The sequence below is a fragment of the Phoca vitulina genome, unplaced genomic scaffold (assembly GCF_004348235.1).
Source record: "Phoca vitulina isolate PV1807 unplaced genomic scaffold, GSC_HSeal_1.0 scaffold90, whole genome shotgun sequence".
Taxonomy (NCBI): Eukaryota; Metazoa; Chordata; class Mammalia; order Carnivora; family Phocidae; genus Phoca; species Phoca vitulina.
In genome coordinates, this window is record NW_022589793.1 from 3,173,867 (window position 1) to 3,194,399 (window position 20,533).

Below are 20,533 nucleotides of genomic sequence, written 5' to 3' on the forward strand. Positions count from 1 at the left end.
AACAAAGCAGCAAAATACCCTGCCCGAGTGGAATTACTAATTGGATAAGAAAAATTGGTGGCTGGGATATAACCAGTGCCCTTGTAACCATACTGCCAAGTTAATGTCGAGGAACCACATACGTTTATAACATTTATCGCCTTTTCAAACACTTCATAAGTTTTTGTACTTCTCCTTTATTCTAGATATAAACCACAATACTTCAGGATCCCATTATGAAAATTCGCAGCGGGGACCTGTGTCTTCTCCGAGTGACTCTAGCACAAATTGTAAGAATGCTGTTGTAAACGACTCCCCCGAAAAAGAAGCATGGCCCTCAGTCCCTGGCAGTGATCCAGAGTTGGCTTCAGAATGTATGGATGCTGATTCTGCCTCCAGTTCTGAATCAGAGAGAAACATCACTATCATGGCTTCAGGAAGCACCGGTGGTGAAAAAGATGGCCTTCGGAATAGCACTGGACTTGGTTCCCAAAACAAGTTTGTGGTTGGTAGCAGCAGCAATAATGTGGGCCATGGAAGTAGTACTGGGCCATGGGGTTTTTCCCATGGAGCCATAATAAGCACATGTCAGGTCTCTGTGGATGCTCCTGAAAGCAAATCAGAAAGTAGCAACAATAGAATGAATGCTTGGGGCACTGTAAGTTCTTCATCAAATGGAGGGTTAAATCCAAGCACTTTGAATTCAGCTAGCAACCATGGTGCCTGGCCAGTATTAGACAACAGCGGACTTGCCCTCAAAGGGCCTGTAGGGAGCGGTAGTTCTGGCATCAATATTCAGTGCAGTACCTTAGGCCAGATGCCTAACAATCAGAGTATTAACTCTAAAGTGGGTGGTTCTTCCACCCATGGTACCTGGGGAAGCCTTCAGGAAACTTGTGAATCTGAAGTAAGTGGTACACAGAAGGTTTCATTCAGTGGTCAACCTCAGAATATTACCACTGAGATGACTGGACCAAATAACACTACTAACTTTATGACCTCTAGTTTACCAAACTCCGGTTCAGTACAGAATAATGAACTGCCTAGTAGTACAGGGGCCTGGCGTGTGAGCACAATGAATCATCCTCAGATACAGGCTCCGTCGGTTATGAATGGCACTTCCCTTTCTCACCTTAGCAATGGAGAGCCAAAAAGCGGAGGCTCTTACGGTACTACGTGGGGTGCCTATGGTTCTAACTACTCTGGAGACAAATGTTCGAGCCCTAACGGCCAAGCTAATGGTGACACTGTGAATGCAACTCTAATGCAGCCTGGCATAAATGGGCCTATGGGCACTAACTTTCAAGTGAACGCAAATAAAGGAGGAGGCGTGTGGGAGTCTGGGGCAGCGAATTCCCAGAGTGCATCGTGGGGAAGTGGAAATGGCGCAAATTCTGGAGGAAGTCGACGAGGATGGGGAACTCCTGCACAAAACACTGGCACTAATATACCCAGCGTGGAGTGGAACAAACTGCCTAGCAATCAGCATTCCAATGACAGTGCAAATGGCAATGGTAAGAAGTTTACAAACGGATGGAAGTCTACTGAGGAAGAGGATCAAGGTTCTGCCGCATCTCAGACAAATGAGCAGAACAGTGTGTGGGCCAAAACAGGAGGTACAGTGGAGAGTGAAGGTAGTACAGAAAGCACTGGACGCCTCGAGGAGAAAGCAACTGGGGAAAATCAGAGTAGAGATAGGAGAAAAATTGATCAGCACACATTACTCCAAAGCATCGTAAACAGAACTGACTTGGATCCACGTGTCCTCTCCAACTCTGGTTGGGGACAGACTCCTATTAAGCAGAATACTGCCTGGGATACGGAAACATCACCTAGAGGGGAAAGAAAGACTGACAATGGGACAGAGGCCTGGGGAAGCTCTGCAACACAGACTTTTAACTCAGGGGCATGTATAGATAAGACTAGCCCTACTAGTAATGATACCTCATCTGTATCGGGGTGGGGAGATCCCAAACCTGCTCTGAGGTGGGGAGATTCCAAAGGCTCAAGCTGCCAGGGGGGATGGGAAGATGACTCTGCTGCTACAGGAATGGTCAAGAGCAATCAGTGGGGGAACAGCAAAGAAGAGAAGTCCGCATGGAATGATTCGCAAAAGAGCAAACAGGGATGGGGTGATGGACAGAAATCAAACCAAGGGTGGTCCGTTTCTGCCGGTGATAACTGGGGGGAAACTTCAAGGAGTAACCATTGGGGTGAGGCTAATAAGAAATCTAGCTCAGGAGGTAGTGACAGTGACCGGTCCGTTTCTGGTTGGAACGAACTTGGTAAAACTAGTTCCTTTACTTGGGGAAATAACATAAATCCAAATAATTCATCAGGATGGGATGAATCTTCTAAACCTAATCCTTCCCAGGGATGGGGAGATCCTCCAAAGTCTAATCAGTCTCTAGGTTGGGGAGATTCGTCAAAGCCAGTCAGTTCTCCAGACTGGAACAAGCAACAAGACATTGTCGGGTCTTGGGGAATCCCACCAGCTACAGGCAAACCTCCTGGTACAGGCTGGCTGGGAGGACCTATACCAGCCCCAACAAAAGAAGAAGAGCCCACAGGCTGGGAGGAACCATCCCCAGAATCCATACGTCGCAAAATGGAGATTGACGACGGAACTTCAGCTTGGGGAGATCCGAGCAAATACAACTACAAAAATGTGAACATGTGGAACAAAAACGTCCCAAATGGCAGCAGCCGTTCAGACCAGCAAGCACAGGTACACCAGTTGCTACCATCTGCAAGTGCCATCTCAAACAAAGAGGCAGGCAGTGGCTCCGGTAAGTTCTCATTTAGTGGAGTCTGACGGTGTTACAAAATACTTCACAGTATTGTTAGCCTCGTTTCAATGTACTGTTGCTGCTGTAAGATTTGTTTAACAGAGTACTTGGATATGCACACAAAGGGCTTTTCCCCTCTGATCCAGGAGGAGCTTCTAGGGAAGAAAATAATAGGGCGTTTAACATCAGGGAACAGAGCTCTGCCTATGGCCGCATTGGTTGTGGGTCTCACATGCTCTGTTCTCTGCTAGGAAGACTTCAGAAGGCAGAGTTGGGAAAGTGATGTCAAGTGGGAATGCCCTACACTTCTCAGTTCTTCTGAGTCAGGCCGTTACTTCTTGGTTTTGTTATTTAATTACAGTGTCCCCAGAAATAAAACAAGCATCCAAGTACAATACTCTCTAAATACCAGGTGCTGTATTTGGCCTTAGAAGGGATTTATTTAAGTAGGCATGAAATCCAAGTCTGTTAGTTATACAGCATGTATGTTTGTGTACTTAAAACATTTGATAGTACCTTTCTGACATATTCCCACTCTCATAACAAGGAGCTAGTTCCTATCTGCAGATGATCTTGACAATGACATTTTCATTAAGTGTCATTGGAACGCATTATCTTTGTTAATGGACGTTTTATTGAGTAATAATCAGTCCCTTCGGAAGTAGTGATAGGAGTGTTTTCACGAGCAAACCTTTCAGCATCCAATTTTTTCCCCTCAAGTATAGTTTATTTATTTAGATTCAGTTCTTACAAGAAACAGGTATGTATCTAAGGGAAAGGCTGTTTTGGTTCTTTTGAACAATGTTTATGGCTTTGCTTTGGACAACCTGATACCTCAGAATTTTTAAGAAGCATTGTCCAGCATGTATAAAAATAGGGTGCCTAGGTATTTTTAGTCTTGTATTTATTTTATTTTATTTTATTTTTTGCCCCAGAACAGTGATGTTGAAAGGTTGCACTTACGGTAAAAATTGTATACACATACCGTTACCCAGCTTGATTACCTGCTTGGAATCAGTAGGTTTGGCTCAGAATGACTTGACTTTTCCAGGAATTAAATTCATCTTCAAAGGAGGATGACTTGCCATAATTAAGGTCATTCAAAACAATCTGCTCTACACCCAGAGGGCAATTATGAAAGAAGAGGTGGGGAAAAAAATTCACACCGTGTAGTTAAATTATGATAATGGGAAATGATTTGTCTTCTTTGCATGAAACAGATGCCATTGTTTTTTGCCCATCGCAGCATCATTATTCGATCTGTGAATGTGAAGGTCTTCATCTTTTCCCTAAGTATTCCTTATTGCCCCTTATTCCACCGCACCACCCTACCATGTGCTGATGACTTCTTTTCCCACACTTTCTAAAGGCTGGGGTGAGCCCTGGGGGGAGCCTTCTACTCCAGCCACAACTGTGGATAATGGTACTTCAGCATGGGGTAAACCCATAGACAGTGGTCCCAGCTGGGGGGAGCCCATTGCTACGGCATCCAACACATCCACGTGGGGCTCCAGCTCTGTTGGTCCTCAAGCATTAAGCAAATCTGGTAAGTATTGATAATTCCTGGTAGCTATTTTGTCGCAGTGGTGGTCTCTCATTGTCTATAATTAAATAATTGGATAATGCTTATATCATTGATAAATGTATCTGTGTATCATCATACTAGATGATTTCACTATTTGCCTCTTTGAATTTGTAACTTGGTTTGCTCTTTTAGCTTTCTGAATTTTCTTGTCTTAGAACTGTGTTAACTAATAAGGATTTGCATGTACTTCACCAAATCTAAGTTATTATTTTACCAAATAAGATTACCTATTCAAGCAACTTTCATGTTATCCAACATGAGAGACTGGATATATAATCGTGTGGACATATATCCAAACTGTCTGGCTCAGGTTCCAGATTACTCCCCGAATATTATACAGAAAATGAACAAAGTTCAGGAGGGACCTGATTCAGCATTTGGATGAACGTTGTCACTATCCCATAAGTTGTGTGTGGGGTACCCCATAGGAATTCCAAAGGCTGAGTCTAGAGTTGAGATACTTTCTGCTTATGACTTGCAGTACTTTGTGGCTATTCTCTTTGAAAATATATATCAAAATGAATTCTTTGAAATTTCCTCATTCCTCTTTGCCCTGTGTGTTGCCATGCAGATTGTTAAATGAGTATGAACAAGAAGGCCACCATTGTTCCATGTTAGGAGCCTTCTGTTTGTAAAAAGCATGGGAGATATTTCATTGATTTGATTTGATTTTTTTTAAGTAGGCTCCGCACCCAGTGTGGAGCCCAGTGCAGGGCTTGAACTCATGACCTAAGATCAAGACCTGAGCTGAGATAAAGAGTCGGACACTTACCCTCACCGAGCCACCCAGGCACCTCTGAAATTTTTAATTTAAAAAAATTTCTTGCTTAGGCGTGCCTGGCTGGCTCAGTTGGTAGAGCAAGCGACTCTTGATCTCAGGGTCGTGGGTTCAGGGCCCATGTTGGGTATAGAGATTACTTTAAAAAAAAAATCTTGCTTAGTGGAACCTTCAACTCAGTATAAAACATACATTCCTACCATGCAGATTTGGGAAGGGAAATAGGGGTTTTTTTAGGGTCCCACCCTCACCCCGCCCCCTTAATGAGTGCTCATCCTCCAGAAAGAATTGTTTGATTAAAGCATGTTTCTCTTTATATCACGAATCCACGATCAGGGCCAAAATCTATGCAAGATGGCTGGTGTGGGGATGATACGCCATTGCCCGGACATCGCCCCACTGGCTGGGAAGAGGAAGAGGATGTAGAGATTGGAATGTGGAATAGTAATTCATCTCAAGAGCTTAACTCGTCTTTAAATTGGCCACCGTATACAAAGAAAATGTCATCGAAGGTAAACATTTCAAGGGCAAAGCCCTTGAAACTTTATTCCAAAGATAGTTTACCCTCAGAAAATTAACGTTCTTCCTGCCCGTTTATGGCAGTCAGTACAGTCCAGGCAGTCCCCAGCTTAGGTGTAGCCTCTTGTATGGGCAGCCACCTAGACAACCGTAAGACTGCAGGAACTTCCTGTCTCCCCACTGCTACAGCTTGGGATTTCTCTCTTCCTCCCCCTCCACCAGTGCTGGCTGGGACACTCCTCACCCCGGGGTGGTGCCTGCAGTGGTGGGGGTGAAGAGAAGGGCAAATCTCCTTGTTGACTCTTTCCATCCCACTGCCAGTTCATCTCCCGTTCCAACTCACCTGCAGTCCCCGACCTCCCCTTTACCCAGAATCACCATCTTCCTTTTTCATCCCCCGTCTGTAGCCCTTCCCTGCCCCCGCCCCCCCACCGAAAGGTCCTATGACAAAAATCCCTAGGAATGAGCAGAGTTTGATTTTTCTCTTGTATGTGGACAAATCTTATTCCCAAACCTGTTGGTACATCAGAATCCTATGGCATTTGTTGCAAGTACAGCTTCCTGTACCCCAGGCCTACTATAGTTTTGGAAATTGGACCCCAAATGTCTCTGATGTAGAGCCAGAGCTGAGGAGCACTGACGCAGACCACTGGTTCTTAAGAGGTGGTACTGGATGCTGGTGTCAGATTCTCTTGGGGACCATTTTCAAAATACGTGCCCAGACCCCTAGGTGGTTCTCCCCACCCCACCCTATTTGAGAACTGGTCCATCTCCACCCCACCCCCACCCCCGTCCCCAGACCTTAGAGGTCAAATATCCAGGAGTTCCACTAGCTGCCCACCAGGATCCCTCCCTTTTAATCCTGGGATTCTCAGTCTAGGACCTACCATTTTCATTTAAAAAGATGTTTCATTTGGCTGAATTTGCCTATTGCCTCTCCATATAGCTTATGAAGTGCTTTCCCATATTTTACATAAGCCATTTGGTCCTCATGACCTTCCGAGGTAGAATACCGATGAGGAAATTGAGACCGGAGGTGACTTGCCCAAAGATGCATAACTAGTAAGTGACAGAGCAAGGACTCAAGTTTAGGTCTTCCGATTCCAAAACCTGTGTTCTTCCCACTGGACCATGCTGTTTTGTGACTTTGTCTTTCCTTACAGGGTCTGAGTGGCAAAAAAAGGAGAAGGGAAAGGGTGTGTAGCCTTTTTACTCTTTCTCCTTTGTTTCTGCTAGTAAAAATCTTTTAGAAAGCAACTGCAAACATTTATTTAGCCTCTGCTGTGTGCCAGGTACTGTGCTTGGTGCTGGGGGTTCAAAAACACTAGGAAATGAGCTGTACCCTCGAGGAGCTCAGAGTCTAGTGTGGGGCTGTAGGAGAGCGCTGAGGAGTAGCCACTTGAGTTTGGAAGATGCCTGTGGGTGAGATGTGCCAGGGAAAATAGTAGCCTGATATACTAAAGTGTAGAATTTCTGGAAAGAGGTAACAAGAGATCTGGCTCAATAGTTAGATTAATGGCAGATAGTAGAGTCTTTTCAATACCATGCCAAAGATAATTTGAACTTTATTCTGTATAAAATATGGAGCCAATGAAATTTCATAGAAGGCAACATGAGTTGGGTTTTTTAAGTTACTTTCTTTAAAGAAAGCTAACCAGTGATCCTATGAAAGATAATTGGCACAGAGGAGGCACCAGAGTTGGGGGATCTCAGTCAGGAAGCTTCTGGTGAGAAGTGAGGGCCTGAATTGGGAAGCCAGAGTGGATATGTAGTGCAAGGGACTGATCGGAGAGGCATTTCAGAATAGAAGGGACAGAAGGCCTTGGCAGGCATATAGGCATAGGGGCGGGGGTGGGGGCCAGAGGAATCAAGGAGGACTTCAGAAACCTTGCAAGGGTTAGGTGCTTGCTTCAGAGACCTGCACTTTGGGGGGTGGGAGGGGGGAGTATGAAGCTGTGTTCTGTCCCACGGTCGGAAGGAACAGGCGGTAGCAACGGGAAAGGGGAATTCAGGCGACAGACCGAGAATGGCTGGCCCCGTGGTCTTCGTATTCACGGGTCTCGAGACCTTGGTCCCTGCGGTGTCCAGCCTCCCTGTCAGCCAGGCTCGTCGTCACGGACCATATCCCCTCAAAGAGTGTCTCAAAGTCGTTTCTGTACTGCCCATGCCCAGCCAGCCATGGCAGCCGGCACCAAGGCGGGGGGCTGGAGGATCCCCAGCCTCAGCTGCCGCTGGGGTACTGTGTTCTCGGCAACACGAATTAAAATTTTAAAATAGCTTTTCATTTGGAAACATGCGGTGCTTTTTCAGTACGGTGCACATAGCATAATTAAATTACAGGTTATATTGGTTTCTTTGGGCTAACCTGTGGAACCTAACAACCGCTTTTACTTTAGTGTGGTGTCAGAACCCCACAAATCCAGATTATAATTAAGCTCTTAGAACACAGTCCATTTGTAAACTGGAAACCGTGATGAGCAGTTCTCCGCCCTTTGCTTCCGTCTTTTCCTTCTGACTGCTTGCCTTTAGAGATTTCTCTGTACGTTACAGCTATACCAGAGGACTGGAGCAAAGGAAGTTGAAAATCAAATAAGTTGATTTGTAATTGTTAACAACTCTACTAAGAGTTGGTTGGAGGAGAAATTAATTGGCTAAAAATGAGAGTTGGGAATTGTCTTGAAGTTTTATTAATCCATCACTGTACCAGATAAATAGAGGTGGCCATGGCAGCTTTCTACTCTTTTGTTTTGCAAAGGGAACCATGAAAGGTGGAAACAAACAAGAAGAAGCATGGATAAATCCATTCGTTAAACAGTTTTCAAATATCAGTTTTTCGGTAAGTGTATTTTTCCTAGCAGCCCCCTCCCCTTTTAATGGTGGTCTGTAAATTTACTCTAAGTTCAGTTTTTTATTTTCTTAATAAATTATTATCTTTCAATCCTTATGAATATGCTGGAGGTTAGAGCAAAATTGACCATGAAGCCTTCTTTATTTTTATAGTTTTAGCTAAAAACATTGATCTTATATCTTATTTTTAAAACGTTTTCTTGTTAGGCAGTGAAAAGAGTTTTGCAGCCCACTTGATTTTTGACAAATAAATAAAATTTTTCATTTTTAATTTATTTTCATTGATAAATTAAGGACTGCTAACACGCTGTGTTTTCTTACTTCAGAGAGACTCACCAGAAGAAAATGTACAGAGCAATAAGATGGATCTTTCCGGAGGTAAGGAAAAGTTAAATCAGTTGGGGTTCGTATTCCTCATGGATGGACAAATGTATCTGTGACGTGATGGTTCTAAGTGAGCACTGACCTGGACCAGGAGAGGGGAGATCTGGGTTCCTATCACAGCATTCCTGTGCTCTCAGCGTACACTAGAGTGTGGTGGTGTATGAGTGGACTGCCTTCGAAGTACAAATCACTGTGCAGATCTAAGGTCATGGTGATTTTAGTCTTTGATTGCCTCAGATCTAGTCCTGTCAAGGAGGAGTTATTCAGGTTGGGTGATAGAGTCTTAGTAATTTAGGAAACAATAGGTGCAAAAGCCCAGATCATATGACAGAGACAACTTGAACCGTGCTGGAGAAATGGAAGACGTTACATGCAGTAGGAGAAGAAATGTAAATTGGTTGTGGTGGTGGGAGTGTGGTGAGGAGAGAAGCTTTGACTAGGGGAAGGTGCTAGAAAACGAGGCAGGTGCTGAATCATGAGGAGCTGGGGGGGGTTTGAACTTCTTTCTGAAAGTACGGGATTAAGTAATTTTAAGCAGAAGAATTACATGATTGGGATTTATGTTTTTTAAAAAAATATGGCTACAGGTTGAAAAGATCCTAGGACAGAAAAGATTGGTGGCAGAAGACTGACAAAAAAATACTAAATATACCAAAAGCAGTTCGAGATTTGTTGCAGTAGCCAGTGAGGATTTCAGAGCTCTAAACTAAGATAGTAGGTGGGAAGATTCTTAATTCAGTGGAGATGAGGGAATTAGAATCAATGAAAGTTGATAACCAGTCTGTACCAATTCATTATAGAGGTAGGGGAGTGGGTGTGGTTAAAAGCTGATTTCCGGCTTTTTCTTTTTTTTTTTTTTTTTTAAGATTTTATTTATTTGAGAGAGAAGGAGCAGGGGGAGGGGCAGAGGGAGAGATTTCCAGCTTTCTTGCCTGGATGCTTTAGTAGGTGGTAGTGTTATTCTGTTAGTCTGAGTCCAGTCAGGACAGCGAACTACACAGTGATTTGAATAGGAAGATTTATTGATATAAGTATAAAGAATTATTAGCATAATAAAGGTTTGGCTAGTAAGAGGTAAAGAGACCACAAAAGAAGATAGAGTAGCAGAGGTAAGGAGAAGTCACTAACCTTAGGACAGAGCTAGTGTGCCCATGGAGGAGGGCATCTGAGCCAGGGCTGAGATCCAGACTCCTGGACCTGGCCCTCTGCTCACTGCATGGCAGACACGTCACTGTGGTGCCACCGCATGGAACCGCAGGAGATCCGCCTTCTGGGGCGGTGTCTCACTTGAGCTCTGGTACAAAACCTCCAGAGCGGCTGCTGGGGGGAGCAGTGAGCCCGGCCAGGGCCTGCGGCTGGGGCAGCTGCCTGTGCTGCAGGAGAGAGCACGCGGACCTGGGAGGCGCTGTCTGTCTTCTGGCTGTGTCTCCTGCACCCTCTGCTGTCAGCTGGCAAAGGGAAAAATATGTGAAGGGTCCAGATCCGTTTTCTTTTTCAGGGCAGTGAGAGCTGAGAGGCAGTGGGTCGATGATTGGTGCAGTTCACCCCACCCTCTGACTGCCCATCTTCTGCCTGCACTTTGTTCCACTGTAGTGGCACAGCGACTCCGTCTCTCTTCTTAGCGAGTACAGCTTTCTTTCCTACAAGGGAGGAAGTCTGCCCTCTCACCAAACTGAGGAGACAGATACAGTCCCAAGGGTCGTTGCATTTACCATTGGCTGTGTTATTACTGCTCAAAGTCCGTCACAATTGAGACTGAAAGACTAAGTTGTAAAGTGAACTTTCAACAGCTTGTGAATAAAATAAAAATGGGAAAGAGAAGGAAGAAAGTGGTCAGCCTATACAGACAACCATGCTCCTGTAACGAGCCATAGAGCATGCCGAGCGAGTCCTGCCCTCATTTCTGTCGTGATCACAGGCTGTGGTTGGTGGTCATGGCTTCTTTCTTGCAGCACCCATTCCTAGTGCCCCACTCTCAGCCACACCTCAGCATCCTGGGCTCCTCTGCTGGTCGAGTGACCCAAACCTCTGTTCCCCAGAGGGTCTGAGCCCTTATTCAACTGCCTTTTCTTGATTGCTGTAGTTTTTCATTAACCTTTACTAGTGGGCCTGGAAATACTAAGGAGCGCCCCCCCCCCCCCGAGAATCCCCCTGGGTTCCAGAGCCCTCGTGGCCTTCATTTTGTAATAGAAAACCCCTGTCCCCTTGGGATGAGAATCAATCACTCCAGCCAGTAGATAAGCCCCTTTTTGCCTCGTGCTTCAGCGGCACAAAGAAGGCAGAATGTCCAGGTGCAGTGTCCATCTTACAGTTCAGCAGCCTGATGTGTGTCCTGGTAGAAGCATTTTCTCTCTTGAGGAGTAAGATCTCCAAACTTGCAGAGTTGCCGGACCAGGAAGCAAGAATTCTCTGAGTGGCTTATGAGGTATGATGGTGAGAAAAGCCACTCGACTCCCACCATTTGATTCCCAGACCTCTTTATTCTGGTGATGTGGGAGATACTGTGTCCTGTGAGACAGAAGCCTATCCCACCCCCCTCTTTTTTTAAGATTTGTTTATTTGAGAGAGAGAGCACAAACAGGAGGAGGGACAGGGGGAGAGAAAAACTCAAGCAGACTCCACATGAGCACAGAACCCAACATGGGGCTCGATCTCACAAACCTGAGATCACGACCTGAGCCAAAACCAAGAGTCGGATGCCTAACCAACTGTGCCACCCAAGTGCCCATTCTTTAAGGATGTTGTCCCCTGACTTGCTTTGTAACCAGTTCTACCTATTAGCTTGGCTAGCTGCTTTTGGGTGATGATGTATGCGGTCAGACCAGTTGATCCCATGGGCATGATCCCATTACTGTTCTCCTTTTGCTGTGGAGTGAGTTCCTCGATCAGACGCAGTGCTGTGAGAATAAGGCCTTCTGCGAGATCATGGATGGCAGAAGCTTTACAGGCAGGAAAAGCAAATTCATATCCAAAATATGGGTCTATTCCTGTGAGGACAACACTCTGCCTCTTCCATGGCTCACTGAATGGCAGAGAAGTTGCTGTGCCGCTGTCCTGGTGGAACTTGCTGGAAATCTGCCCTCTAGGGTGCTGGGAAAAGCTGTTCATAGAGAGGTGTCTCACCGTTTGGAGGTATGTGGGAATGCTGGGAGACCTGGCCAGGGGGTGTTGCTGAGCACCCTGCACAGCGGGAGTGGGGCAGTGGAGAAGCTGCCAAGTGAGCACATTGAGCTTCCTCCTGCAGCAGCCCTCCAGCGCCCTCTACTGACAAAGCCTTGGTGCCAGGTGGCAAAAGAAAAATACTGTAGAGTCCAGATGTGCTTTCACTGAGCAGTCAGAAAGGGTGAATTTGGAGCTGAGAGACATTAAAGCAATCAGTAAGTCACCATTATTAGAGATAAGAAATATATAGGAATAATAAGCTTGGTAGACAAGAACTTGAGTTTAAAGTTGCAGAGAAATCAAAATGAGAGTAATGGACAGAGGAAGACCCGAGAGAGGGGAAAATGTGAACCGGTCTGGTCTGCAGTTACCTCATCTGCTAAATGGAGGTGATAATAGTAGCATTACCAGCATTAAATTCAACACACATTTCGAACAGTGCCTGGCACATAGAGTGCATCTACCTGATGGTGATTTGTCTTGGCTGTTTTTGTTGTTTGTAACTGGGAACTATGTTTTTATTATTACATTAAGCAGATTAAAGATGACCAAAGAAGTCTTAACCATCTTATTACTGGTCTGTTTTCAAGTTAATGGGTTTAGTAAAATAATAGGATCTGCTAAACCCAACTTTACTTCTGAGGAATGCAAGATTTATTGAATCTATTTTTCACATGTTCTTGTCAAGGCAGAAGTCATCTCAGGGGGAGTGAATATTTTGCTTTCTGCTGTAAATTTATCTGAAGCCAATGAGATTGTCTTCCTACATGATAACATAGTTTCCTGCATTTCTTAGGAATGTTACAGGACAAACGAATGGAGATAGATAAACATAGCCTAAATATTGGTGATTACAATCGAACGGTCGGGAAAGGCCCTGGTTCTCGGCCTCAGATTTCCAAAGAGTCTTCCATGGAGCGCAGCCCTTACTTTGATAAGGTAAGTCATTTGTTTGTTTTGTTCTGTTTTACCCCTGTGGCTGATAAAACAGTACACTTAATAGCATAATTTTCTCGTTAGTTGTTTAGGGCATTTAATATAAGGTACTGTAATCCGGTGCTATTACTGGATTTGTAGTTCATTCTCCTCTTTATGTTTCAGTTTAGCATAGGGGTTGCATTTGTATTTTCTTCTTAATCCCGTAAAATGTGTCTGGTTCTTTTTATGTACTCTAGAATTAACACTGATCTCTTCTGTTTTCTACCCGTTTCCTGTTGGTGCTGCAATGTCACGTGACTTCTCTTCTGTTCCTGCAATGATTTCTCCCTTCTGCTTGTTTGCTTGGCTGGTGTTGCACATCTTTCTGTCTGTCCACTCAGGATGGCATTGTAGCAGATGAATCCCAAAACATGCAGTTTATGTCCAGTCAAAGCATGAAGCTTCCCCCTTCAAATAGTGCACTACCTAACCAGGCCCTTGGCTCCATAGCAGGGCTGGGTATGCAAAACTTGAATTCTGTTAGACAGGTAAGTCCACGTGTGTATTTTAGGCTCTCTGTTGATGATTTGTATAAGTAATGAAATCTCTCTTACATGTAGTTACTGTGTTTAAATCAATGAAACAGTGTGGTATTACGATGTCTGCCCCTAAAGAATCCCACTGGTATTCTGTCGCTGTTTCTTGGTTTTGTAGAATGGCAATCCCAGTATGTTTGGTGTTGGAAACACAGCAGCACAACCCCGGGGCATGCAGCAGCCTCCAGCACAACCTCTTAGTTCATCTCAGCCTAATCTCCGTGCTCAAGTGCCTCCTCCATTACTCTCCCCTCAGGTAATCACTCCCGCCCTACTCTCTTCTCTTGACCTGGAAAAACTTGATATTTGAATGAGGTGGCTAATTGCTCATCCTTGTGTCTTTGAGATGCAGCTAATTCAGGATCAGCTGTCCTTACGGAAGGATGTGGGTAGGGTGCAAAAAATGAGTCCAAGTTAAACCTAAAATTTACCATTACCTTCCGTAAAACATCTTAAGGGGAGGAGGACAATAGCAAAGTAAATTGGCTGGTTTAAGATTCACCCCATCATCTTTCAGTTAACCCAGGAAAGTGTACATGAACAATAAAGCAAAGGAAGACAGAACATAACCTGCCCTCCAAGTACTAGTCCAAAGATTTAATTGCTCTATGGACAGTTCAGAATACACTGTACATTTAGTTAGTTTTGAGTTATTTGATCAACATTATTAACTTGCCGTTGTGATCCTAAGGTTCCAGTTTCATTGCTGAAGTATGCACCAAACAACGGTGGCCTGAATCCGCTCTTTGGCCCTCAACAGGTAGCCATGCTGAACCAGCTATCCCAACTAAACCAGCTTTCTCAGATCTCCCAGTTACAGGTAAGTAGAGTAACAGCCTGAGCCACTGTATGTGTATTGAGTGTCTGCCGTGTGCAGGACGTGTCGCAGCAAACAGAGCCGGTGCAGTCGCCCCCAGGGAGCTTACGGTCTGTCGGTGAGGACAGATGGTGAACTCGAAGGGCAGGATGCTCTGCGAGCACCCCCAGAGCACCCCCAGCCGGGCGGGGGGGGCAGGGGGAGGGTGAGCGGGGAAAATGTCCCTGATGAAGTGCAAGTTTAGATCGAACAAGAGACCGAATTGCACAAGGGCTCGAGGCCAGGGAGGCCCAGGAAGAGGGGATGCCAGATGAGGCTGCGCCGTGGGTGCGGGTGTCCGCTGCAGTCGCCTGAAGCTCGCACTCTGGCGCCGCGACACTGACAGCCTTTTCGCCCTCTTCCCTCCAGCGATTGTTAGTGCAGCAGCAAAGGGCCCAGAGTCAGAGAAGCGTGCCTTCTGGGAACCGGCAGCAGCAAGACCAGCAGGTAGATGACATCCTTAACCGGAACTCAGTGCAGTGGAATTGTAACGAGACGCGAGATGTCTTTATTAAAATAGAATGAAATATGTGGTTTGTTAAGTCTCCTGTTTGCCCAGAAGTCCTATTAACTGGTATATGGTGACCGTGTGCCTTCCTGCCGAGGAGGAGGGGGTGAATTCGGCAGTGAGGGGGAATATGTGGCTGTCTGGGAAGCCTTGCTGTCCACCGGGTTTCCCAATCATCTCGCTGTTTCCAGGGTCGACCTCTTAGTGTGCAACAGCAGATGATGCAGCAGTCCCGGCAACTCGATCCCAGCCTGTTGGTGAAGCAGCAGACCCCGCCATCTCAGCAGCAGCCGCTCCATCAGCCAGCCATGAAATCTTTCCTCGAGAACGTCATGCCCCACACTACACCCGAGCTACAAAAAGGGCCGTCACCAATAAACGCTTTCAGCAGCTTCCCAATAGGTGGGTTTCTCGTTGCCCTGAGCACTCAGCTGATGCTCAGGGGCCACAGGCTCGCTGGGTCTTCTCCCGGAGTGGCACGGTTCCGTCGCCTCAGGAAAACCACGCTGGCCCCAGGACCCGCTCCTCTCCGAGAGCTGCCTTGCCTCCTGCAGGTTCAGCCCATCTTTCTGCTTGGGGGAAGGCCTCTCTCCGTGCAAGAAAATGACACTGTTTCCAAAACTCTTTAAAAGAGGGTTAGAATAAAGATGAGGTTGCTCTTAAGCCCCAGGTAGCTTCATCGTTGGGTAGAAGGGGGAGGGTTATCAGAAACCACGTGCCAAAGACACCCTGAGCCGCACTGCTCTGCGGGAGCAGCTGGGAACAGTCACTTCTGTGCTTTTGGAACCTGGAATTGTGAGTCTCGCCTACATACTTAGGGATGGTCTTGGTTTGAGTGTAGAAAATCGAGGCGAGAGAAGGATTGCCCTGGTTGCCCCGTGCAGTTGCTCCCTCTTCCCTTTATTCGTTCTGTCCCCAGGCTTTTATTCCCTCTGGAAATTTCAGGCCTGGATATTTTCTCCTTCTTTGGGTCTCTTTTCTCCTTGTGCCTTTGATTCTCTTTTGAGCCTTGATTGTTCACACCCTCTTCATTTTGCTTTTTCTTTCTGTCTTTTCCCTTAACGGTGGTTTCTTGTAAATCAGCTTGGTTGGTTGCTGGCTCAACTGGGTCTAAGATGGTTAGTTAGCTCGCGTGTTCTGGGCTGTGGGCAGGGCCTGGGGCCTGCTGTTGCTTCACTCTGGCTGGACTATACATGATTTGGCTCTCCCTGGTATTGCTGTGGACTCTCAGCTAGGATGTAGGTTGCACATGGAGTCCTTGGGATTGTTAGCAATCTCTCTCTCTTTCTAGAAGGAGTTCCCTTGTCAGTTACCACTGCAGGTGAGTACCTTAGAACCCATTTGTTGGTGACCTGGTGATCCCGGAGACAATAGTAGAGTGGTGAAAGAATACTCAAGTACACTGAGATATTGTGATCTTACCAGTGAAGGGAAGTGACTCTTGCCTTTTGCATACTAGACATATAAATTAGGCCAGTGAGGAGATAAGTTTCTAAATAATGGGATTTCCTGTTCTGACTGGCTTTACAGCAAGAGATACTTCTTCCAGGGGTACCTGGGTGGCTCAGTCCAACTCTTGATTTTGGCTCAGGTCATGATCTCAGGGTGGTGAGATTGAGCTCCATGTCAGGCTCTGTGCTCAGCACAGAGTCTGCTTGGGATTCTTTCCCCCTCCCTCTCCCACCCCCTCAGCTCCTCCCCCTATGTATGTTCACATGTGCACGCATGTGTGCCTGCTCTCTAAATCAATCCATCTCTATCTATCTTACAAAAAAAAAAAAAAAAAAAGAGCTACTTCGTCCTGGTTAAGAAGTTTGCCAAACCCACACAAACGCATATGGTTGTCTAAATCAGGCATTGGCAAACGAGGGCCTGTTGACCAAATTTGGCCAGCTGCCTGGTTTTGTAAATAAAGTTTTATTGGTACACAGGCATGCTCTTTTGTTAATGTATTATTCTGTGGAGCTTTTTTGCTACAACAGAGTTGCATAGAGACACTGAGACCTTGTGGCCCACAGAGCCTGAGATAGTTACTGTCTGAACCTTCCCAGGTTCGCAGAAAAAAAATTTGCCAGGCCTTGGGTCTAGTTGAGGAGTCCAGAGAGCAGTAAATGTAATCGTTCTCTCCAAGAATGGGGATGATATTAGAGAATTCACATTGTTAAAGTTTTTAAGTTTGACTGACCTGATATCACATGGACTGTCATGAAACCCAAGTATTTAAAACCATTTGCTTTGAAATTTTAGAATAAGAACCACCTGGCTGTGTGTATTAATCAAAGATTCTGGTTCCTACTGAACTATTTTTTTTTTTTTTTTTTAACAAGCATCTCAGATGATTATCCTGGCTTAACGGCCAGTTTTCTGACCAGAATATCTAAGATGGAAATTTCCATCCTTGTTCCAAGAGAATATCTGAATTTGATGTGTGTCATCAGCAAAGTTCAAGGAGATTGTGCCTTGAGAGTCTTCTCACCATTAAGTATAATTGTTAGAGCAAGACATTTTTACTTTAAAATGACAGTGTTTTTTGTCTGGCCAGCCAGTTGAAAATTGTTGTTTACAAGCAAAAGATAGCAACTGAAAGTGATTATTAATATTTCTTCATGCGTGGTGCTCTTGGGGGAAAGCTAAAGAGATCTATTTTAGGGGCACCTGGGTGGCTCAGTTGGTTGAGTGTCTTGACTCTTGGTTTTGGCTCAGGTCATGATCTCAGGACTGTGATATCGGGCCCCGTGTCGGGCTCCACGCTAGGCATGGAGACTGCTTGAGATTCTCTCCCTCTCCCCCTGCCCCCCCCGCCGCGCCTACCCGCCTTCCCCCATGCACACACTCTCTTGCTCTAATACATAAATAAGTCTTTTTAAAAAAATAAAGATCTGTTTTATTGGAGATAAACTTTAAAATTGTCTCTTCTTTTATCAAGGAATTTAAAAATAATCAAAATTATAAGGAGAAATAGTTTACCACAGTTGATGCAATTATGGTTTTAACAGTTTTATGGTTTGAAAACATTGGGTTATTGAATATTAGAATAGCTGTTTAGGATTTCTATTTGTTGCTCTCTCTCATAATGTAGCCATGGCTCTCTCTTGATGTTATTTCTGCACAACCTTGGCCAGGGGCCCAGAGTGTCTGTTCTGCCTGCCTTGCCTTTGTCTGTAATCATTTGGCTGTGCCACATATGCAGGGTGGTATTTATTAAGGAACATTCACAGGATTGAAAACACATTAGTTACATGTGCTTTTCTAGAAAATGGAAGTTGTGGTATCAGAAGAAAGGAGGAGGAAAGCAAAGCTATAATAGTAGGTGTGGAGCAAATCGCAGACAACTATATTTTATAAAGTGGTTTTTCTATTAAAGTATTGTTTTATTTTTAGGCTTGAACTCTAACTTGAATGTAAATATGGATATGAACAGTATTAAAGAGCCACAGTCAAGACTAAGGAAGTGGACTACAGTGGACAGCATTTCTGTGAACACATCTTTGGATCAAAACTCCAGCAAACATGGTAGGAAATACATTCTTGCATGTTGCACTTAAAAAAAAGCCTGTAGAATACTAAATTTAGGCCTTTGTTTTATTTTATTTATTATTTATTCGTTTGGTTTTGGGGGGTGGTGGGGAGGGGCAGAAGGAGAGAGAATTTTAAGCAGGCTCCACACTCCGTGCAGAGGCCGGCTCAATCTCATGACTCTGAAATCAAGAGTCGGATCCTTAACCAACTGAGCCACCCAGGCGCCCCTAGGCCTTTGTTTTATTTTAAATGTCTTTTCGTAGCCAAATCCTCTTAGAACCTTTCCTCGTTATTAAAAAATGCTTTATTAGTTATTAAATCTTAGTTAAAATCAAAAAGCAAAATTAACCTTTATTACACTACTGCACAAAGTAAAGATTGAATATACATTTGTGTTTTAAAAATTATTCCCCCTTTGATGGTCATTTAGGTTTTTGCAATTGATTTTATTGTTCTAATGTTCTGCTTAGCATTTACTCAATTTACTATGATGGGGAGGGTATTAAAAACTCCAAGCATAATTTGATTTCTGCCAGTTTTTTGTATAATGGCACATTTTCTTCATACATTTTGTTGCTATGTATAAATTATATAGGTTCAATGTTATTGTTTTCTCATACATTAATTTTTTTAGAAACCTTTTCATCTTATTTATTATCATCAGTTCATCTAGCAGATGTTGGAATATCGTCTTGCTTTCCAAGGACTGTGCTAGGTCACCTGGAATACATAGATACATACGGACATGCATGCACACAGTCGAGCATATGTAAGCCAGGAAAAATACTTACCCTGAAGGAACTCATCTTTTGGTCGCAAAAATAAGCATGTGAACAGCTTTAGTACACTGTGATAGGTGCTATAAACGTGAATCCATATTATGGTACAAGTAGTATGATAACGTGAAGTCCATTGGAAGATGGAGTCAGGAATGAGGAACTGTGAGTGTGGTGGGTGTGGAAGGCTTTACCACACAAAGAACTAGAGAAAGAATAACAAAGAGTATATAGCATTTGAAAAGTTCAAAAACAGGACAGCCTGGTGGGTTCTGTTGTGTGGGCCTATCACGAAGGTGAAGGGGTTAGAGAGGAAGGAGGAGGAAGGCAAAGCTACCATAGTAGGTGTGGAGCAAATTGCAGACAACTTTATGCCATCAATCATTTTAAATTTGAAAGTGGTGATTATCCAGAGGCACAAAAGACTCAGAGCAGTGTGAGACAGAAGGCAGTGGACATGGAGGGAGTGCACCAGAAAGAGTCTTAGAATTAAGGACAGGAGGGCTGGGTAAGTAACCTAACTCCTTGGGCGAACACATGATCATCCGTGACGTACCTGCGCTTGCGTGGTCGCTCCACTGAGCACGCTGTGGCACTGTGAGCATTCTCGGGGCGGGGAGCGTGCGAGCTCGGGAGTGCAGGTAGTGTGGTAGAAATAGGGGAATCAAAGCAGGCGTGGTGGGACAGATACTGAATTGATGTTAGGCTTGTTGAGTGAAGTATTTTGGGGATGGCACAACATGGAAAAGCCCAGTAAGACATTAGGAATAGAGGCTAGCACTCAGAAGAAAAATCTGAGTAGAGTAAGGTTTGGTATTCATCAGAATGTTGAGGTCATGGGCATAGGTGAGGTTGCCCAGAGGGACAGAGCCTAGAAGAGAACAAGGACAGCATCCCGGAGCCGCTAGTGGTGAAAGGAGTGTCTGGAGAGGTCAGATGTGGAGAGCTAAGAAAATGCTTCTACCGTGTGGTTTTCTGTCTGCTCGAGTTAAAATGGATATTTCTATGTCTGCCTTGCTTATCTGAGCCTCAGTTTCTTTGTAAAAATGACCTGCCTCTTCCCTTCCTTGCGCTGCTGTGGTAGGTGCACCGTCCCTCATACGTTCTCTGGTGTTTGGCATCCTGGCGGATAGCGTGTCATATACAAGGGGTTCTCGGGCAGCGTAGGTTTTGGAGTCAGATAACATCCCCATTTCCACTTAAAAGTCTTTTTTAAACTTAATATCGATCATTTTTTCACTGCATTTTATTGCATACACTGTTTTCTTTTGCACAGATCTGTAGTGTGAGCGGTAAATTGTTTTTAGTAATTAGCTT

The 20,533-nt window shown here is 44.8% G+C and overlaps 1 protein-coding gene across 13 annotated transcripts in view; it reads left to right on the forward strand.

The window, feature by feature from the left end:
* Positions 1 to 20,533, forward strand: part of TNRC6A (trinucleotide repeat containing adaptor 6A) — a 196,662-nt gene that overhangs the window by 157,731 nt on the left and 18,398 nt on the right. For 11 of the 13 annotated variants that reach the window (XM_032396256.1, XM_032396266.1, XM_032396260.1 and 8 more), the window contains 13 exons: positions 186 to 2,768; positions 4,138 to 4,314; positions 5,468 to 5,643; positions 6,814 to 6,846; positions 8,406 to 8,486; positions 8,824 to 8,875; positions 12,840 to 12,982; positions 13,363 to 13,509; positions 13,676 to 13,813; positions 14,249 to 14,377; positions 14,783 to 14,860; positions 15,113 to 15,323; positions 18,303 to 18,434. In XM_032396256.1, the coding sequence (XP_032252147.1) occupies positions 186 to 2,768; positions 4,138 to 4,314; positions 5,468 to 5,643; positions 6,814 to 6,846; positions 8,406 to 8,486; positions 8,824 to 8,875; positions 12,840 to 12,982; positions 13,363 to 13,509; positions 13,676 to 13,813; positions 14,249 to 14,377; positions 14,783 to 14,860; positions 15,113 to 15,323; positions 18,303 to 18,434 (4,080 nt within the window). The remainder of the gene's footprint in view (positions 1 to 185; positions 2,769 to 4,137; positions 4,315 to 5,467; positions 5,644 to 6,813; positions 6,847 to 8,405; positions 8,487 to 8,823; positions 8,876 to 12,839; positions 12,983 to 13,362; positions 13,510 to 13,675; positions 13,814 to 14,248; positions 14,378 to 14,782; positions 14,861 to 15,112; positions 15,324 to 18,302; positions 18,435 to 20,533) is intronic. The other 2 variants (XM_032396257.1, XM_032396259.1) reach the window with 2 other exon arrangements.